The 22,499-nt window shown below is 45.0% G+C and overlaps 2 protein-coding genes across 10 annotated transcripts in view; one reads left to right on the forward strand and one right to left on the reverse strand.

The window, feature by feature from the left end:
- Mcf2l2 (MCF.2 cell line derived transforming sequence-like 2) overlaps positions 1–22,499 on the forward strand; it is a 237,566-nt gene that overhangs the window by 137,424 nt on the left and 77,643 nt on the right. The gene's annotated exons all lie outside the window — the stretch shown is intronic.
- Positions 441–21,239, reverse strand: B3gnt5 (UDP-GlcNAc:betaGal beta-1,3-N-acetylglucosaminyltransferase 5). Of its 3 annotated transcripts, XM_087186831.1 has the most exons (4): positions 20,338–20,572; positions 17,650–17,755; positions 13,746–13,857; positions 441–6,398 (listed from the first exon to the last, which is right to left on the reverse strand). In XM_087186831.1, exon 4 carries the CDS (start codon positions 6,081–6,083, stop codon positions 4,944–4,946), a length of 1,140 nt encoding a protein of 379 aa, XP_087042957.1. In that variant the 5' UTR covers positions 6,084–6,398; positions 13,746–13,857; positions 17,650–17,755; positions 20,338–20,572; the 3' UTR covers positions 441–4,943. The 3 variants fall into 3 exon arrangements, with proteins under 3 accessions (XP_087042957.1, XP_087042955.1, XP_087042956.1); XM_087186829.1 differs by lacking the exons at positions 13,746–13,857; positions 20,338–20,572 and adding an exon at positions 21,048–21,239; XM_087186830.1 differs by lacking the exon at positions 13,746–13,857.

The raw sequence follows: 22,499 nt of genomic DNA on the forward strand, positions 1-22,499 counted from the left end.
GGGGGGGGGGGTCCTGGTTTAAGCCTCGCCCCTTATCTTTCCCAGATAAAAGCCACAGCATCCGTTCCTATAGTAATCTTCGTGATGCGCTGTACCTGCATCTCACAAAAGCAACAAGCCAGAGAACTGAAAAAGGTGCCTTATTACAAACCAGAGTTGTAAGGGTATGTTTTTAAAATGGAGGCTGGAGAGAATACTGAGTGACAAGTAACATTGACCAAATTATTGGTTTAAACACTTTTTTAAAGTTCCTAGTTCCCCCAAACACATTATACAAATTCAAAGCTATTTTTGATCTACAGGAAGGTGTTTGCATATAGTGAAGGCTGAGGAGCTCAGAAAGCCTAAATTAGGAAGGTAAAGACCAAAAGCATAAGAGGAAATTCACTTTTTAAAATCTCTGTATTCAGAATCCAAAGATCATAATCCCTATTTAATGCCATTTGACTTATGAACTACCTTTATTCCTTTTACCTTTATTTATGATTGGCTCTCAGTGGGCCTCCAAAAAAATCCCTGTAGAATGAATGGACAAACATCTTTAAGATCTTGTCCCTTGATTAAAGCCAGTTATTATTTTAGTCAGACCCTATATTCATTCACTTTAAGTTATACTCGAGGAAACAGATGTAGGCTCTTAGTCATTAAAATGTTTCCTTTAGTTACAGTGAATGGGTCCGTTCAGCATTTCTGAAAGTGAGAGGCTTGGTGGGGTGATCTCTGAAAAGAACCATTTCGCAATGATGTGTTCTATGGTTTTGTTACTAATACCCATACCTATTTTTATGATTATAAAAGTCTTAGTTAAATGTGTTCTTTAAGGTAGTTGATGAGTGTGTTAATTTACATGAGACCACTAAATCACATGTCTAATGAAAAACACAAGGGAAAATTTACAGCATTTAACTAATGAAACAAAAATACCTTTATGTTTTTGCAGAAGATAAAGGCAAAATTGGCTAGTCAACTTATTCAAAGATAGGAGAATCTGTAAGACGACTGTTTTTGTTCTACCGTATTAAATACTTCAAGATCACCAATCTTTGCTGCAACAATTTCATATGCATTTCCTTGTTTATTCTTGATTTTATAACGAGTTTTATAGACTTGAGTTTATACCTGATACAAATTTGTTGGGCCTAGAGTTGATAAGTGCAATATGCTTGGCATTTAGATTTTTGTGAATAAATTATAAACTTTTAAGTAGTGTAGATAAAACGCCATGAGTGTCCATTAAGAGTTCTGAATAATTAATCACTTTTTATAGATGGATGCGTTGCCAGAATAACATTACCTTGTTCTTTGGAAAAATAATTTATCTTATTATTTGAAAAAGATAATTTGTGAGTACAACGTGACAGGATGTGCTGAACCTCTATCTTCAGAACTTACTTTATAACTAGGAAATAATCAGTTGGTAGTGCAATAACTTACATGATAAAGTATAAATTTGAGGAGGATGGTAAGAGATGTGTAAATTGAATTTCCAAGGTTTCAGCAGGGACAGGAGGAATGGTGTTTCTGGCGAAGGGAACCAACATAAGCAAGTCATGAATGAAATTTGAGATGAAAAATAGTGGCAGTAGGAAAAGCCAACTAGAGAAGCTGAAGGAAAGGAAGATCACCACAGGGGTCTAAAAAACAGGTAGAAGAATTTAGATTTTATGCCGAAGGCAGTGTGGAGCCTTGGGAAGCTGGATCAAAGGGATGCTGAAAAGAAAGCTGTAAGCTTGGCCTGCTGCAGAACTGCCTGAAGGAACAGTCGGGGAGACACCTAACCTTCCTTTCATTATTATGGCAGAATGGATAACTCTGCATAGCCAGAGTTCTCTGGTCCCATTCTCATGGCAGCTGTGGGGTCCAAGCAAAGTCCCCAAACAGGTCAGATGAATTCTTCCAAATGATCAGTCATCATTTTAGTTCCAACTAAAAACACACCTTGCAAGGACAAAGTTCTACAACTGAATAGTTCAGATGCTTCAATGTTTTATAAAATACATGGATTAAATCACTGTATATATGAACCAAGAATTGACCAGGCACCAGGCGAAAAACAGATGAAGTGCATACTATGTGCTAATAAGTGAAAGCACCAAACATCCCAAGGTAGGCACAAAAGCTTTCCTAGCTTTAAGAGGCAAAGGCTGACTTTAAATCTGCTTTTAAACAACTACCAAATAATATCAAATAAAAGGAAACTGCAACCTTTTCAAGTGGTGTCTAAGGCACCATGCCTGCAGGTTCTGACTTCATCCCTTCCCAAACGAATTACCAGGAAAGAACATTCCTCCCCCTAGACCTTTCAGCCTAAGTCAGGTAACAAACACAGGCATCGTAGGCAGCTCCGTAATACAGAGGCCACAGCAGTAAGACTTCGCTCGTGTAGCAGGCACCTGGCCGACATCAGACAGAAGGAGCTGCCTCGGCTGAAACGGTATCCACACAGATGAGGGTGAAGTACACATCTGGTGACAGTTTTTAGGTTGTTTATTGGAAAGCATAGATTTTTCTTTAAACCCACTAATTATTTTGCCATAAAAAGCAACACTCAAATAATATAAATATTCAACATTTTGGTATAAAATTAATATGGAAAAAATATGCAAACCAACCAGGAGGTAAAAAATTGTTTTAAACAATAACACTGTGTACAATCATCTTTTACTCAAGTGACCATCCAGGCTAGCAGTTTATTTTCCCTTTGTTGACATTTTTTAAAAAGATAGCCCTGCATCGGAGCACCAAAAATGTTTTTCCCTTCCTTTAGAAAGGTTAGAACACTTCTCCTTACAAACACTCTTCTTAGTACTTAAAATCTGATAAAGGAATCATCAGGCAACTTCCTTCTTACAAAACATGGAAGTGCCTTCATATGTCCTTCCAATTTAAACTTGTTCCAGTCTATTCTAAGCAAAAATAAAAGATTTCAAGAGAGCTCTTTCAACAAATAAATTACTGTTCCACAAAAGTTTTGCTGTAAACAAGATCACTTCAATGGTCAGAGAGATACTGATGTTTTCAACCAATGGCAAATTTCAACAGTTCCAAGTACAGCTCCATAGGGTATATATGGCCCAAAGATGAATACTTATTAAACAATCAACTAATAAAATTAATTTTAAAGCTGCTTTGTCAAAATGTGCTTTTGTTCTCTACAGTTGTTAAGATTGGTCAGAAATTTGAAACTGTGATGATCTAGAACTCTGAATCTACTCTTAACTACAGTAACTACAGCCTAGGATGTTTGACATTGTAGTCTTAACATTACTTAAAAATGCTAAATTATCTAAGCAATGTAAACAAGCTTCAAATTTCAAAATAGAAAAAAATTAACAAAAAGGTTTTTGTAAACATTAAACATCTACCTGCTAAGAATTATTATCACCATCCAGTTGTATATACTGAGGAATCCTTTTAGTTTTGTTTTGCCTGTTTCTGAGGTCCTCTTATTAAATGAGACTTCTGAGTTTTTCCATAACAGGTGCTTCTGCAGCCAAAGGTTTTATAATCAGTTCAGCTGTTTTTGTTGAAGTCACTATTTTGGCCTTTACAGAATCTCGCTTGCAAAACATGTCACCTAATTCTTTCTGTCTTAGGGGGTAAAAGTGTTGTTTGCATCCTGGCCACATTCTTCTCCTACTTTGTAAAATAAATATAATTTAATTTATTAGCTCTCAGCCACATCTAATAAAGAATATGCAGCTTTACAAATGCAGCTTTACAAATGCAGCTTTACAAATAAAATGCTTTCACTCTCACCCTGGCAACTTCTCTATCACTTCTATTTTGCTTTCATGTTTGAAATATTTAAAAGATAAAGATCAACTTTGACAGTTATTTGATCAAAAGATCGATTGTTTTAGATAATATCACTCTGATTTGATGTTCAATACTCTTAAAATTGAACTTAGAACAAAATACTGTAGTTTATGAGACTGTGTTGGGAAGAGAGGGGTTGATTTTGGTAATCAGTACAATGATTTAGATACTAAGATTGTATTTTATAAATTACAGAGAAAAGAGGCCTGTAATGTTCTGTCTTTCCTTCCAAAGTCTCTTCCATTATTCTATTCCTCTCTGCAAACAACATTCAAATAACTACCTTAAACACAGACCAATACTCAATCCATAAAAACTAGTTGAAAAATTCATTAAGTTAAAAGGAGCATATTAGAATTAACAATAATTTCTCCCTAGAGAAGCCCCTATTGGCAACAAACTGCCCATGTTTTGTGTCATTTTCTAATATTAGCAGAAAAAACCTACCACACAAAGTACCAGTTAGGGCAGAGCTAATGACTTCTCAAATTTCACATTAAACTTTGAAAGAATGATACAAATACATTTTAAGTGATGTTAACACTATCTAGGTAAATAGCTACATGGATGTGACCTTAAGAGACTCAACTGTTTATAATGAAATTGTAGACATTTTCCTATATCTCTTCTTAACAGAAGATTTTCTTTTACCAGATTTTATATATTTCTCCTATGCCAACCTTTCCCTGCCCCCACCATCAGGTGCTCTTTAGCAAAAATAAACAGGAATACCTGGTCTAATAACATATTAATTTCTTTGAAATGCTGTAGTATACATTCACTTGATATTTCCAAAAGCTGTTACTCTGATACCAATGCATCTTAGTAACTCTCTACACCGCAAATGTGCATGTGGCATTGAATAAGAATGTGAATTTTACATTAGTTTTGTCTTCATTCATAATATAAACCATTTCTAAATATGGATTCCTTCAAATGTAGTTAGGCCAGGAAATAAAGAAGGTATATTAACAGCTTCTACAATCAAAGAAATATTCTGATAGGCGAGGCTTTTAAAATATTTCCTTGCCTTTCATATTTACTTGCTACAGGCACAGACAGCGAAAGGTTTTCCATCCAGGTTTGGCTCAGTGACAGTGGAAACACACAACATTCAAGTATCATTAGACAAATGCAGCCCTGCAGGGATACGTGTCCGTGTAGGTCAGTTTGCAGAGGAGTGCTATCTTCATTAACCTGCAGTAGATTTGCCCAAAAAATCCTCTTGAAACGTTTTTGACCTTAGGATCTGTAGCGTCCCTCCAAAGGCCATAAAGATCTTGTACATGTCCATGAGATGTCATCATTTTTTCATAGATGCAGGGATGGTAAGGAGCTCTTCCTTCCCCAGAAAAAAAGACATGGTACTGCGGTACTATCCCCATTTTATTGGCACAGAGCCCCATGAACACATCATCGATGTACAGACTAGAATTCAGCATCTGGGATGCTTCGTAGACCTTGGTGACTACGTCACCAGAGATGACATAGGCAGCGCCAGCCGTGTAGTCAGGGTAGGCAGGCCACTGGTACATTTCATAGGAAACGTAGTACTTGCTGCTTCTGTCTCTAACGGGAGGGCTACCGCGGTGAACACGACCAATCCAGAAGTCTTGCACACCAATTTGTTCTAAACTTTGAAGGTATGCGATGAGATTTGGCATGTGAATAAATATGTCGTCGTCAGCAGTCATCAGGAACTTGGCATGTGGACAAAAGGTATTTGCCCAACTGAACTGTAGAAGTAATTTCAGAGTAAGATTGTAGAAAGAATCAACAAAGTCTTGCTGAATGATATCTCCATACATCTGATCTTCCCAAACCAGTTTTCTTTGCAGTTCTTCTCCCTTCAGTGGATTAGGAGCTCCCAAAGCAAACAGAGTTTTGATGTTGGCATTAAGTTGAGACCGAACATACTTCTCATTGCCCCAGGTTTTTCTAATCGCAGAACGTCGATCATAGTTTTCGGGAGCAGTCTTTACAAACAGTAAAAGAAGGACCTCTTGAGCTTCACACTTCTCCCTGTGGTTAATCAAGTATGAGTAGCGAGACCCCTTCAAGCTGCGCTTAACAGACAGAGTATCATTTACAAAGTCATAGCTATTGATGAGGTATCTGTATGAGTAGGACTTCATGTGACTCACAATGTGATTATCAATAGGTCCCCAAAAGATCATGAGGCTTAGGATAAAACAAGTGGCAAATAACTGAATAAACTGACATTTTTTGACTCTTCTGCCACTAACAAACATTCTCATGTCCATCTGGGTTTGTTTTTTATTTAGGATGAGTTTGAAATGGGTGCTCCTCACTTCTTGGAGAACATAGAACTTTATATTTTGTAGAATAGATGTTCATCTTAGTAGATGTTGGTCATGAAGATGGGAAAGGACCTTCCTTTTTCACATAATATTTGCTTTTAAGACCATTTTTTCTAGGGTTGCAAAAGAATGAAACATGCTATAGAAGGAGGACACTGGGATGTCAAAATTCTTCCACAGCAGCATCCTTCATTGCGTTTGGTGCATGGCCCCACGCAGCTGGCTCATGGACCGCTGCCCTTGAGCGTGAACTGTGACCTATCAGGGTCCAAAAGAGAAAAGAATAGCAAAGGATTGGTTTACTGCATTTCCAAAGCACACATACGCTCCTGATTCCTTAAAACCAAGTGTAGCTTGATGATCTCCCCCAGTGAGGCTGTTAGTATGGAGCAGAGGCATACTGCTGGGTTTTAGAGGAATAAATACAGGGGAAAGGAAAAAAAATTACAGGATTTGATACTGTCTTTCCATTCAGATAAGACACATTTTTCTCTTCCCTCTCTTCAAAACAAAACAAAACAAAAATCCAAATAGTTATCATCATGTATACTTAAAATTCAAATGCCACAAATGAGATTATCCACAAATATACTGATTTGAATACAGTCAGGATGAAACAAATTGTACAGATCAAGGCAAAATACTAGATGAAAAGATGTTCATAGCAATAAAGGTCCACTCATGGTTTCCCCAGCCACGGCGGGAGTAAGAGTAAGACTTTTTTAAAAATTACAGTTCAGAATCAAGGAGTCATGGTTTGCTTTTCAAAGCATAGTACAAATTCCCCCCAATCAAGATTACTTTGTGAGCCCCAAATCTAGAATCTCCTTCCTTCCTTCCTCCTTCCTTCCTTCTTTATGTGGAAACTTAACAGGCTCCTCCAACTTAACATGCTCCAAACTAGGAAGCAACAGGATGAAGGCCACAAGCTTGCCCTTGGTAGTCAGGGAATCTGAGCACCAGTGGGGGCTTGGCCAACTTAGTATTTGTTGTACTAAATCATGCATTTTACCCAGAAGCCTGAACATTGAGAGGCCACTACTTAAAGTTTTTACACGGAGCAAAGGGGAACACACACAGACACAGGTAGAAGGGAGGGGACACGAATGCCATTTCTAACGCACCCCGCTGGCTTCCCTAACACTTACTTTGCATCTTGTCTTGATCTGTGCCTGACTGCACTTCATCATCTAATCCAGAAGTCTGAAGTCTGCCTTCCCCGCCACTTCCGTAGCCAACTGTCTAATCCCGTGAATCACTCCGGCTGCATCTCTCTTCACGCCCTCTGTCACCATCCTGCTCACCCAGACTGGCAGACCAGTAAAGCAACAAAAGGATCCCTGGCCAGCCCAACAGTCAGCGTGGCCTTCCAAAGCTCGGACTGCCCATGAGCCCAGCCGAGCTCTTCACTCTCCTCCAGAGCCCGTTCCCTAGTTCACCAGTTAGTGACAACAGGCAGTCTAAGTTATGACTTAGCAGAGCACCCGGGACGCGTCGGGCTCTGCTCCTGCAGCATCTGTCATGGCCAGCTGGCCATCCCGTGTCCCTCCCTGTGCGCCAGCAGTACTGTGGCCTGGTCCACCCCAACTCCCTGCTCCCCTGAGTGCCTTCACCCCGAGTGCCACGGGTAGACTCCTCAGGGAAGCCTAAACGGGGCCCCATTCCCTCAAATGTGTTCCTTATCTGCGTCGCACAGTCCCTGCTGGCTCCGGGTACTGAGGTGTTTTCAGCCCGATGTTGTAGACGCCCTACCCTCAGCACCCATGAACATCTGACACACAGGTGTTTATCAAATGCTGGTACCAAGAACCACGCAGGGTCGGAGCGACTCTCACTCCAAGTACTGGCTATGCAGGAAGGACTGGGCAGAACCAGCCAGGCTCACCTCAGAGGAGGTCCACACCACAGCTGCTTACCTCCCTTCCTCCCTTTTCTCCCGCCACCAGGAGACAGCACCCTCACTTCCTCCAGCAGTCTGCACCCTGTGTTCACCACAGACACCCCCGTGCCTTAAAGCAGGCGCTGTCTCTCAAGGCACATCTGTCCTCTGGGCTTTGACTAAAACCGGGAGGGAGAAAGTGAAGCAGGCAGGGACACGGCGAGCCCACATCACAAGCCGAGGACTGAGACTGACTCTCGAGTCTTCTCACCCTTGATCTTGGCACAAAACCAGCTGTGCAAACCAAGTGCCTTGTGGACCGGGCTCCGGCTGGGATGCCTGCCTCCTTACCTCTGGACTTTTGACTCTGCTGCTTTTCCTGTCCCCCATGATCACTCCTAGCTAGGGCAAAAACTGCGAAGTCTCAGTATTGAAAAAATCTCCAAATCAGGCAAGAGATTAGAAGAAGCCCTTCTGAGACTGTCCAGAGCTAATCAGCATAGGTAGCACTTTATCCCCTAGAGCAGTGATGGCGAACCTTTTAAAGACCGAGTGCCCACACTGCAACCCAAAACCCACTTATTTATCACAAAGTGCCAACACTGCAATTAAACCTCAAAACTGAAGTTTTACTTTAGAAAAAACAACTGTTATCTGATGCTCAGCTACTGGGGTGACTTGGCTCACGTGCTAACAGAGAGGGCCCTGTGTTCCCACAGGTTCTCCTTATAGCATAGATTTTTAAATGGCAAGCGCTGCTTAGGAAGCCACAGAAGAAAGAGGGGTGGGGGAGAGAGGAGGGAGGGAAGGAAGGAAGAAAAGGAAAGAGAGAAAGACAGAAAGAAAACAGTGCGTACAGAAAGTAATGCGAGTTTCCTGTGAAACTGAGTTTGCTGTGTGCGTCACTAGCGGATGTAATGTGAAATATGTTAGTGTGCTTAACCTTCTGCTCTAAGGGACAGATGACATGGGCAGTGTCCGCCTTTGGATAGGCTGGTCTATGGGGGCTGGATGCTCTCCAGGACAGTGGGAGAGACAGCAAGCAGGAAACATCCGTTTCTGGTGGTGGCACCTGCCTAAACCCTGCAAATCCACTTTGATTGAGGGATCACTTCCTCTCAGTCTTTCCACAGCGCTCATTCAGGCCAAGCACCATCCTCTGCAAAAGCAAAGGCCATTCTGCCTCCTCCACAGAAAATTTTAAAAGAGCTAGAGGCTTAAAGCAAGGTAACCCAATTCTTCACGGCAGGGTTTAAGACGGCATCAGTATTTAAGAATTCTAGGAATGGTCTCAATTGAAAGGAATCTGCAGTTTCTACTCCAACAGCCTCTGGGAAGGGAACAAAGTAGGCAACCTTTGGAACTGAGAGATTACAGGTGAATCCAGCTTCCCATCTCCTGGCAGCTGTGCTCACCTTTGTTCACAAGTCCAAGCTGCTTACTGTACTACCTGCCCGAAAGCCCACTCCTCTGTCGTGCAAATGTGCACCCGACTCAACAGAGGAGCCCGCAACTCTGGAGTGAACCAGGTCAGCATGTCCCTGGTGCTGCTGCTGCTGCTGCTGCTGCTAATATTGCAGCCAGAAGCTAGCAGCTGGCCCATAATATTCATACAATCCCCCCAACTGTATGCAGTCACCTGATTTTCCTAGATTTTTTCCACTGTTCCAAATGGACCTCAGTGAGTCCAAATGTTTTCTGAAAAATGACAACCTGTCACCAAGCCAGCAACCCACACTACATATTCAGTACAGCATGTGAAGTTCCAAGGCAAGGTTTCTCCCACTCGTAATGAGAATCGTGTAGCCACTGTTTACAGATCTCACAGACGCACTGGTGTGACACAGCGGGGGAGACAAAATACACATTTATATCACACACCTTCACTCTGACAACCAAAGAACATCTGAATTCCTCCAGCAGAACAGGGTGGCTTGGAGGCCTTTTCCAGCCCAAAGCAAAAGGACCCGTCAATCTAAGCTCGCTGACAAACCCGAACGTTGCCTGCGCTGGCTCTGCAGGTGGAGACCAGCACATGCAACTGGCGCTCCCCTCGCTCTTCTGCTTCCTTACAGTGTCTTAAAGCTGCTTGACAGCACATGTTTCTGCTTCCTGTTCAGAATGCCAGGGAGGGGACTGGGGAGAAGCCCACCAGCCGGCTGAGGCTGATGGCTGACCTGGTAGAAGAAAATGCTAGGCCTTGTAGGAAACAATGCAAAAGCAAACGCAAAGCTCAGCAGCCACCCACAACAGAGTTCTGGGGGTGTGGCTTCCTTTGTGTGCCCATGGCACAGTTCGGTGGCCAATCAGCAGCCCGGCAACTCAAGGGTCATCCCTGTTTGGGGCCCGTGACCCCAGGCCACCTTCCACCTCTGATTTGGTGATTTAATCTGCATATTAGGGCAGATATCAATGTGATGTTACTGAAGAGAAATACAAAATGTAGGTGACTTCAGAGCCTACTGGAAATATGAAATGGAGCAGTGGAGAGAAGAGGACAGAGGACTGCACAGAGGGGAATAGGCAGACATTGGAATACAACTTGGGTTTGCTTCTCTTGGAGCTGAGAGAAAGGAGCTGCTATCCTTACCAGTCTCTTTTCTAATGCAAGTAGTCAGAAAACAAAGAAAAGAACATCAGAAAGGACCCCACCTCAGATACTTTTCAGTCTGGGAGCTGGGACCCTCAGTTACTCAAAAGCATTTTTTTCCCAAGAGAGCTCTTTAAACTTCTCTGGAAAACACTACAGTTGGTTATTGTGTCTCCACTACAAGTTTCCCTACAATAACCTGGGTTTTTTCTGCTTCACCCCACTGTCAAATCATTTCCTTATTGAGTGTACTCTGATGATCCTGAAATAATATGCAAATCCTGTCAGAATTTTGAAGTTTGAATCAAGATAGGAGGTCCACTCTTTAAAGTCAACTTAACTTCAGTCTCCCAAATTCCAATTAATCCTAAAGGATTCGAGTATTTATTATGTGAGCCAGGCATGGGAACGTGAAGTAGTATTTTATAGGCTGCAATCTCAAAGCACTTGGAGTCCATTTGCGATAAGGCTCATAGTTCCCACGGCCCGCAAGCCTGGCAACTCCACCTCCAGGGGCAACAGGCTTTCTGAGCAGAGAGCTCAGGGTCAGTCGGAGGACTTCGGGAAGGCTAAGGATGAGCAGGTCCTAGGCAGTGCGGGAGTAGGAGCAATCTTTGTTTCAGATGAGAAAGGAAGTACTTGTGGCAGACACTGGAGAAATGGGGCATCTGTGAAAGCAGGGAGGTGGTTGTTGGCTTATGAAGAACCTGGAGTCCTAGTGACTACACAGAGCCGCTGGAAGTCACAGGCGTGCTGGTTATATGTGGAATGATAACTCCCTTCTTCAGTATTTATGAAGTTTAGACGTGAGGGATTAAACCGCCAACGGTGTTGCAGGACAGAAAGCAGAGCACCCGGAGCTCGGGACAGCAGTTGATCAGGGCCTGGTGCACAGATGCACAGAAGGTACAGCCCAGGTTGTGAGTCGCCTGTTTTCTGTCGCCATAACAAAATACCTGAAGCTGGATACTTACAAAAACAAAAACAGATTTATTCAGCTCCCAGTTTTGGAGGCTGAAAGATCCAGCAGCCCCCACATTGGGCCTCTGGTGAAGGCTGCAGCTTGGCCAGCAGCACATGGAAAACATCTGAGCACTTGGGTGGCCTCAGGCAGGGGCAGGGACCTGGCTGGTGTTAATCCCACCCACAGTGACCTCATCACCTTGCTCTAGGCCCCTCCTCTTAAAGGGCCCACCACCCCTTAACACCACCACACTGGGGCCATCCTGTAGCGTGTGTTCCCTGGAGGACAAACCACATCCCATTCAAAGAGCAAGGATAAAGAAGCCCTTTCAGGAAAAACACAGGCCCAGCAGAACCTGATGGATACATGGGATGGGAGGAAAGGAAGAAGAGGAACAGCGCATGCAGCTCCAAGCAGTACAGACAAGGAGAGGGAAACCGAGTCCCTAAGTGAGCTGAGCCAGGCTCATGTTTGGCCTTAGACTTGTGCTGCTGCATTTGAGTTGTGGGAGAGATAACAAGGTACAAACATCCAGCAAGGCTTCAAGACTGGAGCTGGGGGGGTGGGGGGGTGGACTGCAGACGCAGCGCAGCCCTCTGTGCATGAAGATAGCTGATTTCGAGCACATGGCGAACTCTCAGGGAGAGCTGGGCAGACAGATCCAGAAGGAAAGAACTCAGGGGGGGGAGGAGGAGGAGGAGGAGCAGCCTAGGGGAAAGGAGCTGTTCAAAAGGCATGTTCATCAGAAAATTAATACAGGGTGAACAGGTGGGCAGAGTGGGTAAGCGGCCCTGGCCATGGAGCTCCATCTAAAAGACAAACCCTGATCCTAGAGCTATGCTGGGAGCAACTGGGGGCTACAGAGGGCCCCGCCCCACCTCAGGGCAGGCTGGGTGGGAGGCATCTTCCTGATGACAGAAGCATCTCCCACCCTCAGGCCTGAGGGCTGAGCAGTGTTACCTAGAGACAGCCGGAGGATTCTAATTTCCAAAATGTACACACTTTTGTTTCTGTCCATGTTTCTTGACCACCATTTCTGGCCACTGTCATAATAGAGTAACAGCATCTAACAGGGAAACTATATTTCTGTGTTTTATTTAGTACTCACAAGTTTAAAGAAACTTCTTTTTTGGTAATATAGGGTTGAATCCAAGGCCCTCACACTCAGCTATTCTTCCGCCCTTTTAATTTATTTAAAATTTTTTTTTTTATTTTGAGACAAGGCCTCACTAAATCACTAAGTTGCCCGGGCTGTGCTCAAACTTGCAGTCCTCCCACCTCAGCCTCCCAGAGTGCTGAGCTTACAGGTTCAGCCTGCCACTAAGCCCAGGTAGGAAACCTTATTAATGATACGGCTACCATATTGGTTGCATTACTCCCACACACCCGAGACAACGTATCAGCAAGAAAGTCAATTATGTGGCTTCGTGCAGAATGACAGTTCCTTGGAGACCTTAAAATTCCAGGACACTGACTCTGAACACTCACTTCCCAGCACAACCGCTGAACACTGCCCTGCAATGCTCTGTCCACCAGCCGTCTCCCAACGTTTCTTCTTCCCCTCCCTCCATGTCTCAAGTGTGGGAATCATCAGAGCCTTTGCTCTCCCATCACAAGCTCCTGCCTGCCTGTCCACGGCACCTTCAGGGCTGCCAGAGAAACCTCACTCATGCCTGTGAGTGAGGCGACGTGGATGACACCGTCGCTGTCCCTGTCCTGGACCCGCCCCTCTCCCAGTCCCTTCAGCAGCCCATCCCCTGACCCTGACCCTGACCCTGCACCTCCTGCTTCCTAGAGAGGACAGCAGACATCGGTCGTCACCTCCTGGTCCACAGCCACCGCCTCACAGGTCCCCGGACCACACTCTCCACCTGCTCGGTAAAACATGGTGTGGGGAAGCAAGTGACATACCTCTCTGGAGTGCACAACTCAAGGGACCAACAAAATCCTGTACCCAATATAGTATCTTACAGACTTGTAAAAAGTTTTAGTTGATATAAAAAAATTTAAATAGCAAAACTGTAAATAGACAGGAGCCCTTTCTGTGCTTTCATAGCCCTGTCTCACAGAACTCACCCTCATTCCTGCCCTGCTGGCCGGAAGCCTCTGGGCTTGCATTGCTGACTTCCAGGATGTGTTTGCATTCATAAAGTATCATAAAACAGTACCAACCTTGCTATATGCAATACACACTTCTGTCCCTCTTTCTCTCTCTTTTTCTTCCTTTCTTTCCTTCTTAATGCTATGCTTCCTAAAATTGTTGTATAAACCAATAGATTGTGACCTGCAAATTGGGAAAACACCAATTTAGCAGAAATGAAAGCTCTACTATGAAATAGTCTTCTCTTACTTCACTTGTTGCCAAAACAAAAATAAACCCTGAAATTCTACTTAAGTTGGCAACATTATTTGAACAAAAAACTAATATATTAGAAGAAAGAAACAAAACTAATTTAGCCATTCTATCTTAGTTCTAGTTTTTTTCTTTGTTGAAGAAAGAAAATATTGTAGTAAAACCTACTCCCAAATGGTTTCATAGAAAACAGGACTGAATTGATGATGATTGTCTTCATTTTAAAAATTGATTTAATATTCAGAATATTCCTTGAGTCATAAAAGTATTGATAATCCTTTTCAAAGCAACATGATTATAAAGTATGACTATAAATTAATAAGGTTCCTCTAGCAGTAAGTCAATGATTTTTTTTTTAAGCCTTAAAACTATATGCCATTTGCATTCAAAGTTTGATTGCTTAAAGTCTCATGTGACAGACAATTTTTGGTTCTTGTTCAGGCATGATTCAAAGGCAAGAAAGATAGAATTTCTTGTAACCACACAACCAGTTACCAGGTGGCACTGATTGCTTATGCTATGCACTCAACAAGGGAGAAAGCAACCTGAATTTTGATTTTGCCATGCACATTTTAACTATGAAAAATTTGATATCCTTTCAATAGTTCTACTTTTTGGGGGGCGGGGGGGGTACCAGGGATCGAACTAGGGACCTTGCACTTACAAGGCAGGTGGTGGAACCATTGAGCTAAATCCCCAGCCAGTTATACTATTTTTTAATTCAAGTTTGTGTGTCCAATAGAAGTCCTCTAAAAGAGGAATATTTCTGGGCCAGGGATTTAGCTCAGTGGTTCTGCCGCCTGCCTCGCAAGCGCAAGGTCCCAAGTTCGATCCCTGGTACCAAAAAAAATTAATAAAAGATCATTTAAAAAAATAAATTAAAAAAATTAAAGAGGAATATTTCACCCAGTAGCTGTCTTCAGATGTCTTTATGGCTAAAACTTTAGCCATAAAATAGTAGCTCAAGCCATGGGCAAAACCATTTCGAATCATCATTCTTCTACAAAGAATACATTTATAAAGTTAGTTCTTGATTCAGGGTTAGTCCAAAGATTTTAAATGTATACTTAGTTATGCAGTTCTTTAGAAATTCAACTTGGGTGTAGATTTCTGTTTGCTAGTTATAGGGGAAATAAAGTAAGTAAATACCACATGGAAAATAAATGAAGGCAAAGCCTAGGTCTTTCTTTTTTTTCGGTACCAGGGATCGAACTCAGAACCTTGTGCTTGCGAGGCAGGTGCAGCACCACTAAGCTACATCCCCAGTCATCTAAGTCTTTAATAAGGAAACTGGTAGCGTGGGGTTCTAGGATAGCAGCATACTTTAGTGCTGTTACATTAAGTCACTAAAATTCTCTAGTAACTAGTTTGATTACATGGCATTTACAACAACAAAAATAGAAAAATAGCCGAGGATTTAGCTCAGTGGTTTCACTGCCTGCTGTGCAAGCACAAGGACCTGAGTTCAATCCCTGTTACCAAAAAATAAATAAATAAATAAATAAAATAAGTTAAATATTGGTGTTCCTAACCCTGGGCCTCTGAATTCTTTTGTGTGTGTGTGTGTACCAGGAATTGAACTCAGGACTTTACGCTCGCCAAACAGGTGCAGCACCACTCAGCTGCATCCAGCCCTTCTGAATTCATTCTTGCAAATCAGTTGTTTGGGTGGATAGGGCTGCTTGCTTTCTGAAGTACAAGTCTTGTTGGTTTTTTTCATTCCTACTTAAGCTTAACCACTCTAGCAACAGTTACCAACATGGCTATGTTTAGTACACACCAGAAGGTGTTATGAGTGCTATGAGGGAGACAGGAGCTCCCCATTTTGTAGAAGAAATTGAGGCACCAAGATACTGCATTAACGCCAGCCGGGCGTGGTTGGTACATGCCTGTAATCCCAGGACTCAGGAGGCTGAGGCAGGAGGATCACTGTAAGTTCAAGGCCAGCCTGGGCTACATAGTGAGCTCAAGTCCAGCCTAAATTCCAAGCAACTCAGCAGCTGATCTGCTCCGAGGCCCTCCCAAATTGCTCCTGCCCTTCCTCCAGCACAGCAATTTTCAGTTCCCAGCAGGAGGGAGGGCGGGGCTGACGTCAGTGACCCACAAAGGCAAGGAATCTGCTCCCCTATCTAAAGTTCGGGACCATTTATGCTTTGCTACAACCTGCATTTCAGTAGCAGGTGTTCTCATTATCTTTTCTAACATTACCTCTCCCTAACCTCCATGGACTACAGGACTTCCTCCTTACCTTTGCTTTGTCCCAGTAACTCTAGACAGTGGGCAAAAGTGACCTCAGGAGTCTGTGTCCTCTGGATACAAAAATTTTTTTCTCCAAACACCAGGAAGGAAAAAGAAAGGAGGGAAAAAGAGATAGGATGGAATAAAGGAGAGAACAGGAAAACATGGGAGAAAACTCAAAGAGGATGTTTTAAGCAAGTATTCAGTAAGCAGGTAGTGAAATGTGAGGAGTCATAAGCGTAGAGTCATACCCTAACCCTGGGAAAGCCATCCTTCTTTTAATAAAAAGCTTTATAAAAATTATTTCATGAATCACAGCAGAAGAAATTTAAAGATATGTTCAGAGTTGCCTCGTAAAACAACAGGCAAAAAGTTAACATGATTAATGGATGTAAACCAGTTACCCACCATAAGGGTCACAGCCAGATGCGAATCAAAAATACAGGTTCAGGGCTGGGGATTTAGCTCAGTGGTTTCACCCGCTGCTGCGCAACTGCAAGGACCCGAGTTCGATCCCCAGTACAAAAAAAAAAAAAAAAATACAGCTTCAGCTATCAGTAATACAAGATTGCCCATCCCTGTAAGGTGATAGCAGATACTCTGAAAACTGCCCCACTCCTGACTCCACCCCATAACATTCTTCACACACTGTGATGGCTTTGTCTGAGTCCCTAGAAATCAACATTCACTCGAGCTAAGATTTTTTTCAGTCTTGAGATTTCTTAGAGGTGGCTTTGCCCCAGAAAAATTGACCAAGGGACATTTGTTTTGTTGCATTTGGTTTGGGGAAGGGGAGGCCAGAGGAAATTCATCAATGAATCTGATATTTGAAACTCGTTTCCTAAACCGAGTGCACTTCGAAGGATGAGTTTCTTCTGATGAGGGAAGGGGGAGCAGAGGGAAATCAAGGACAGCTGCGTAGGAGAGGTGGCAAATGAGTGGGACCTAGGGTAGAGCTAGAATTCCACCATGGGTCTGGGGAGGAAATAAGTAACAGTTGAGAAGGAGAGACAATAACAGGGAGCATTTAAACTGATTTAAAAGTGGGGTGGAGGGAGAAGGGAGAAGATATTCTAAGAGAGACCAGTGTTGGGATTTCTGAAAGCACACAGTAGAAAAAACTTGTGGGTAGAGTGGGGAATCTCAACTTAATTTGCTAGAAGCTAGGGTGAAGGGAGACATGGGGTCAAAGAGATTAGAAAAGGGAGCTGAGGTCAAATTGTGCCAAGAAGAATAATGATTCAGAAATAGGGTGACACACTTTAGCTGTCTTATTCTAGACACTGTATCTGGAAAAACCACAGAGGACACAAAGTAAAATAGTATATAAGAGATATAATAATGTTTCTGTCTTTGCTGACCAACACTTATTGTAATAAGCTAACTACTATTATTAAGCACCTGAACTGTTCAAGGCCTGACAGTGGGGAGCCCCGAAAGTACAACCTACACTTAATTGACTACAGATATTAACTTATCACATACTGTGTAGGAGGCCAATGGCAGGATGCTGGGGAGACTCCAGGGATGTTTCAGGTGTGGATCCCCTACGGAGAATCAACACATGTTCCACTGCAACCTGGAATCAGACCTGATGGAGAGAGAAAAGCAGAGGATTTTAGAATGAGAAAAAAAAGTAAAAGTAGGTCTGTGGCCTGCCGCTCATTTACTGGAGACTGCACTTGACTTACCTTGAAGCTATGTACCAGAGTTTGCTGAGAATCAGTTGAGATGATTTATTGACCAAGTGTGATAATTTCCTCTCTGAAAACCTTTCGTGGAACTTCACCATTATGGGTTAGTAGATAGCTAACATTTTTTAGCTATCAAAATGCTGAGCTATACTCATTATGATTCTTCTCAAAAATATTAGGTAAGAGTTTATTAAAATACTGTCTGAATTGCTAAGGGCCACTTAACACATTCCAAATATTGTTGAGTCTGAGAACAGAGGTATCATCCCTAATTGACTGAAAATGGTCTTCCATTATCCTTGACAGGAAAGAACACCATGGTTCCCACAAGCACTTAAAATACCTTTCAGTGACAATAACACAGATATAGGACTATAAAGCTCTGTAAATTAAGGAGAAGGAAACCTAATGGAGTCTATGTTTTAGCTAAGTTTGCTTGGCGCACTATCAAGAAATTATAGAAAGAGTTGTAGAAATGGAGGAAAAGAGAAAAATATGAAATCTCAGATGAGCCTTAGGCTGTATAACAAAGTGTTGAACTTGACCTTTGGGAGTTTTGTTGCCTGCAGAATTGGTAGAACATTCTCTTCTGTAGTCGCCTGCCTGGCTTCTAGTATTAAAGCCTTCACAATGGAAGATTAACCTGAATAAGTTACAGACCAAAGCCAGCCTCTGAGTTCATAGCATCAAAATGTAAAAAGTCACTTGAATTTATTCAAAGGTCACATCTCACCTGATCAAGTTTTTAAATCTTCAAATATAAAAATTCTTATGTTCTGTCTATAAGTAGATATTGCACACAATAAGGAAAGTAATTCTAGATTTACAGTGTTCTGGCTACATCTTTTTGGGCAGAGATTTGATGTCAAATGGCAGAGCCCTTTTAATAATTTGCCTAAATCCATTCAATGGAACATACATAAAATAGGGTAGATTTTGTTACTTTGAGAAGAGACATCTGAATTTCTCTCACTTTCTCTCAAACTCTGTGTTTTGAAATGCAAATTCTAATGCAACTGGGGCTCTGGAAGAACTCAACCCTTTACAATTTGAAAGTCACCAAGTGCAATGATTCCAGCCAAAGTAACCCATTTTTAAAGATGACCCATTTCAAAACCCATTACTGAAGCTGTTCTATATTTGAGAATTAGGAAGTTATTTCCTTTTACTACAATCTCACTGTTTGAATGCCTTTTATAAAAAGGGAAATTTGTGTCACAATGTGACTTATTTTTTATCTACTCACTAGGGACTGGACTTTATTTTAAAAATCCATCCTCATCTTCTGAGTTTTTTCTGAGGGCAGAACAGTTCTAAGCGTCTGTAGTACTTGTGTCTTGTGTTCACCTCTCACTTCCTCCCAAAGAACTTCTCTGGGTTCAAAAGCTTTCACCCACCTGGTGTGTCAGGGTGAGCCCTTGATGCTGGATAAATACTGTGGGTGCGGAGATACCTGGGAGGGAGAGAGGGTGAGCAGCGAGCCTACAGTGGAAACCCTTCAAGTATTCATTATCTTGTTTTAAAAGCAAAGCGTTGGTCCCCCAAAGCAGCTTTCCCCTTCCATCTTGTAACAAGTGTAACATCCGCCACCGCCACCGTTGCTTTCTTTTGAGAAAGCTAAAACCTCGGCTTCTAATCACTAATCATCCTTCCAGAGCGTTCAGGGTGGGATCGTTTTTGCGCCACTTCTTAACACATCTACTTTCAATCATCCCTTTCTGGGTCACTTTCAGCTTCTCAGATCCCTCTCCCTTCCCCCAGAGGGACCAGGTAAGGTTTCCCAAAATAAAGGCACAGAGGAACTAATCCAGTTCTGACGGACATGCTTTCATTAGAGAGGAATCCGAAATAGAAGCTGCAGGCCCTCGCCAGCCGCTGCGGTGACAACATCGGTGCCCCTCTGGCACGAGCCACAGCCTGTGAGGAGCGAGGCTGGGAAAGAATCTGGTGTAGCTAATTTGAAGTTGTTACTTTGTACCTAAACCGTACTTGAGCAAGCAACTGACTGTCACACCGGGATGCGAAGTAAAACCAGGGTAGGCAAAGCAGAGCAGCAGGGCTTTCCCGCCAAGAAGAGATTTTAGTTTTCTAGTTTCCCCCGCCTGCCCACTCCGTTTCCGTTTCCCAGCCGGTAACCCGCCGAAAGCTTCCCCGGTCCGCCGGTTTGCCCTTTCCCACCCGACCAGGGGCGGAGGCACCGGGACCCCCGCCAGAACCCGGGCCGGCAGGCGCGGCTTCCACCTCGCGGCTCTCGGCACCGCGGAGCGGCAGCCGGTGGCCTGAGCTCCCCCCCCCCCGGCGGGGGGCGCCGGGCCCCGGAACACGGCCCGCGCCGGAGCCCTCAGGTCCGAGCCTACAAGCCGCACCCAGGCGGCTGCTGGCCCGGGATCGGCGGCCGGGCCGAACAAAGGCACCCGCGGAGGGAGCGCGCCCTCCGGCCCCCCGGCCCCCGGTCCCCGGTCCCGGGACGCGTTCCAACCTGTGGTCCCGGAGCCGCGCGTGGGAGCCAGCGCGCCGTCCACGCCTCGCCCGTCTCCCCTTTCTGCCCTGCGGAGACCTCGTCCGGCCCGGCCAGGCCCGGCCCGGGAGAGCGCGGTCGGCCGCGGAGCGAGCGCACCGGCGGGCGGGGCGGGCCCAGGCCGGGACAGGCGGGGCGGGCGGAGGCTGAACGCCCGAAGCCCGCCGGAGACCCGCGAGTGGATCGGGACCCGGGGCTTCGCTTACCCGAGCGCTCTGAGGACTTCCCCATTCGGCGACAGAAGGGGAAGGCCACATGCACCGGACAGGGCCTCGGCCCGCTGAGATGCGCCTGGCGCTGGGCGGTTGTTTGTAGTCGCACAACTGACCGCACGTTCTGGTTCCACACCGAACCCCCCCTCGGACACGGTCCATCCGCGCGGAGACCCGCGAGCCCCTCGTCCCATTCGCTCAGAACACGCCACAGTCGCGCGGGATACAAAGTTTCGCGGCCCTCGGATCATCCTACTTTTGTTTCCAGCGAGAGCTCTAAGCTCTAAGGGCAGGCGAGGCTCGGAGGCTTCTGTCTCTGGCCACCTACACCGGGCCTCTGGAGCCTGGGTAACAACCGAGGGGACTTTGTTGTCCACCAAGCCGGGCTGCACCACAGCGTCGATGCATTTTAGATGAGCGCCTCTCCCTCCCCGGGGCCAGCTTCCCGAGGATTTTTACCTTCAAGCTCGCCTTCATTTCGAAGGGAGTTTAAAGCAAAACTGCCCAAGGGCGAGCCCAGCTCCTCAAACGTCCCAACGGAGGTCCGCTGTTCTCCTCAGGCTGGGCCAGAATCATAGGTCTCAAGAACAAAACTTTCGGGCTTTAAATCTCGGGCGAGGGCCTCGCCAGCGCCGGGCTCGGCTCGCGTCCCCGCGGGGAGCGGGCTGGGCTGCAGCGAGCCGGGCCGCGCTGGCCCAATCAGCGCGGGCGGGGGCCGGGCCGGGCCGGGCCGGGGCCTCCCCTCGCTCCCTCCCGCCCCTCAGCGCCGCCGAGCCCGGCCCCTCCGCGCCGCCCGGCCAGGCCACGAAGGTGACGGCCCCACCCGATCGCGCCCTTGCCCACGGGTGGGGCTCCGGGAAGTGAGACCCCGCGCCGCCCCATTACCCGCGGGGTAACTGGGTTCATCCGCCCAGATGAGCGGGGCGAACGCCGGACACCACATGAATGTCCCCTTTCAGCTGTTTCCCCCGGGCGCCTAACTAGACCTCCGAAGAATGCAGATGTCTCCCGGGAGCAAGAGCAAGAGTAAATAAATCCTTTATGTGTTGGGTTTCTTGTTCCCCAAAGGTTGTCCTAGCCTTCTCCTTATAGGACAAAACGTGAACTTTTCAACAGAGATCACATCTGGAGCGGTTTCGTAATGATGCATATTTCAGGACTCGACAGAAAAATAGAAGATTATCCCAAATCCTTCAGTAAAAATTAAATTTTGGTGGGGCCAGGGATTTAGCTCAGTGGTTCTGCCGCCTGCCTTGCAAGCGGAAGAATCCGAGTTCGATCCCCTGTACCAAAAAAAAAAAAAAAAAGTTTTGGGCTTGTCAGTTTTGGGCAAAGGAATAAAGTACTGAGTTGGAAGTAGCCTGCTGAGTCAGAGTTTAAAACTGTAAATGCAACGTCATGTGTGTTTTGCAGACTAGATTTTTACCATGTTTTGTAATTGCTTTTTCCAAGCCCCTCAGGGCTTTTTCCAGGCGTGAAATTCCTTTCGTGACGACCCACAGGAGGCGTGGCTCCGCCCTCCCTGAGGTAGTTTCAGTCACTGTACCGTGGGCTGGGCGGCCCTGGCCAAGAGGGACAAAACGTGATTCATAGGCGGTTACCAGGGAGACCACAAATAGGTGTGTGAGTCGTGAGCCCCGGGGCCAGTTGCGTCCTGTCCCTGTTACAGCCCGAACCCTAACCCTAACCCTGCTAGCGCAGGTGTAGGATGTCCTTGGAGCCAGGCCCGCTGAGCGTGTGTATTCCACATGCAGACACACAGGGCCCTCATCCCAGTAAATACCCACTGACCCAAACTCGATAACAGATAGATAACGGCCACACATTGACCTCATCCTGCAGACAGACACGGCAGACAGGATCGGGAAAGTCAGGCCAGCAGTGGGTGTGATTTGGGGCTTTGGGGGGACA

This window comes from Heterocephalus glaber, unplaced genomic scaffold (genome assembly GCF_053883595.1).
Source record: "Heterocephalus glaber isolate CG9 unplaced genomic scaffold, H.glaber_assembly_v1.0 deba00001504, whole genome shotgun sequence".
NCBI lineage: Eukaryota > Metazoa > Chordata > Mammalia > Rodentia > Bathyergidae > Heterocephalus > Heterocephalus glaber.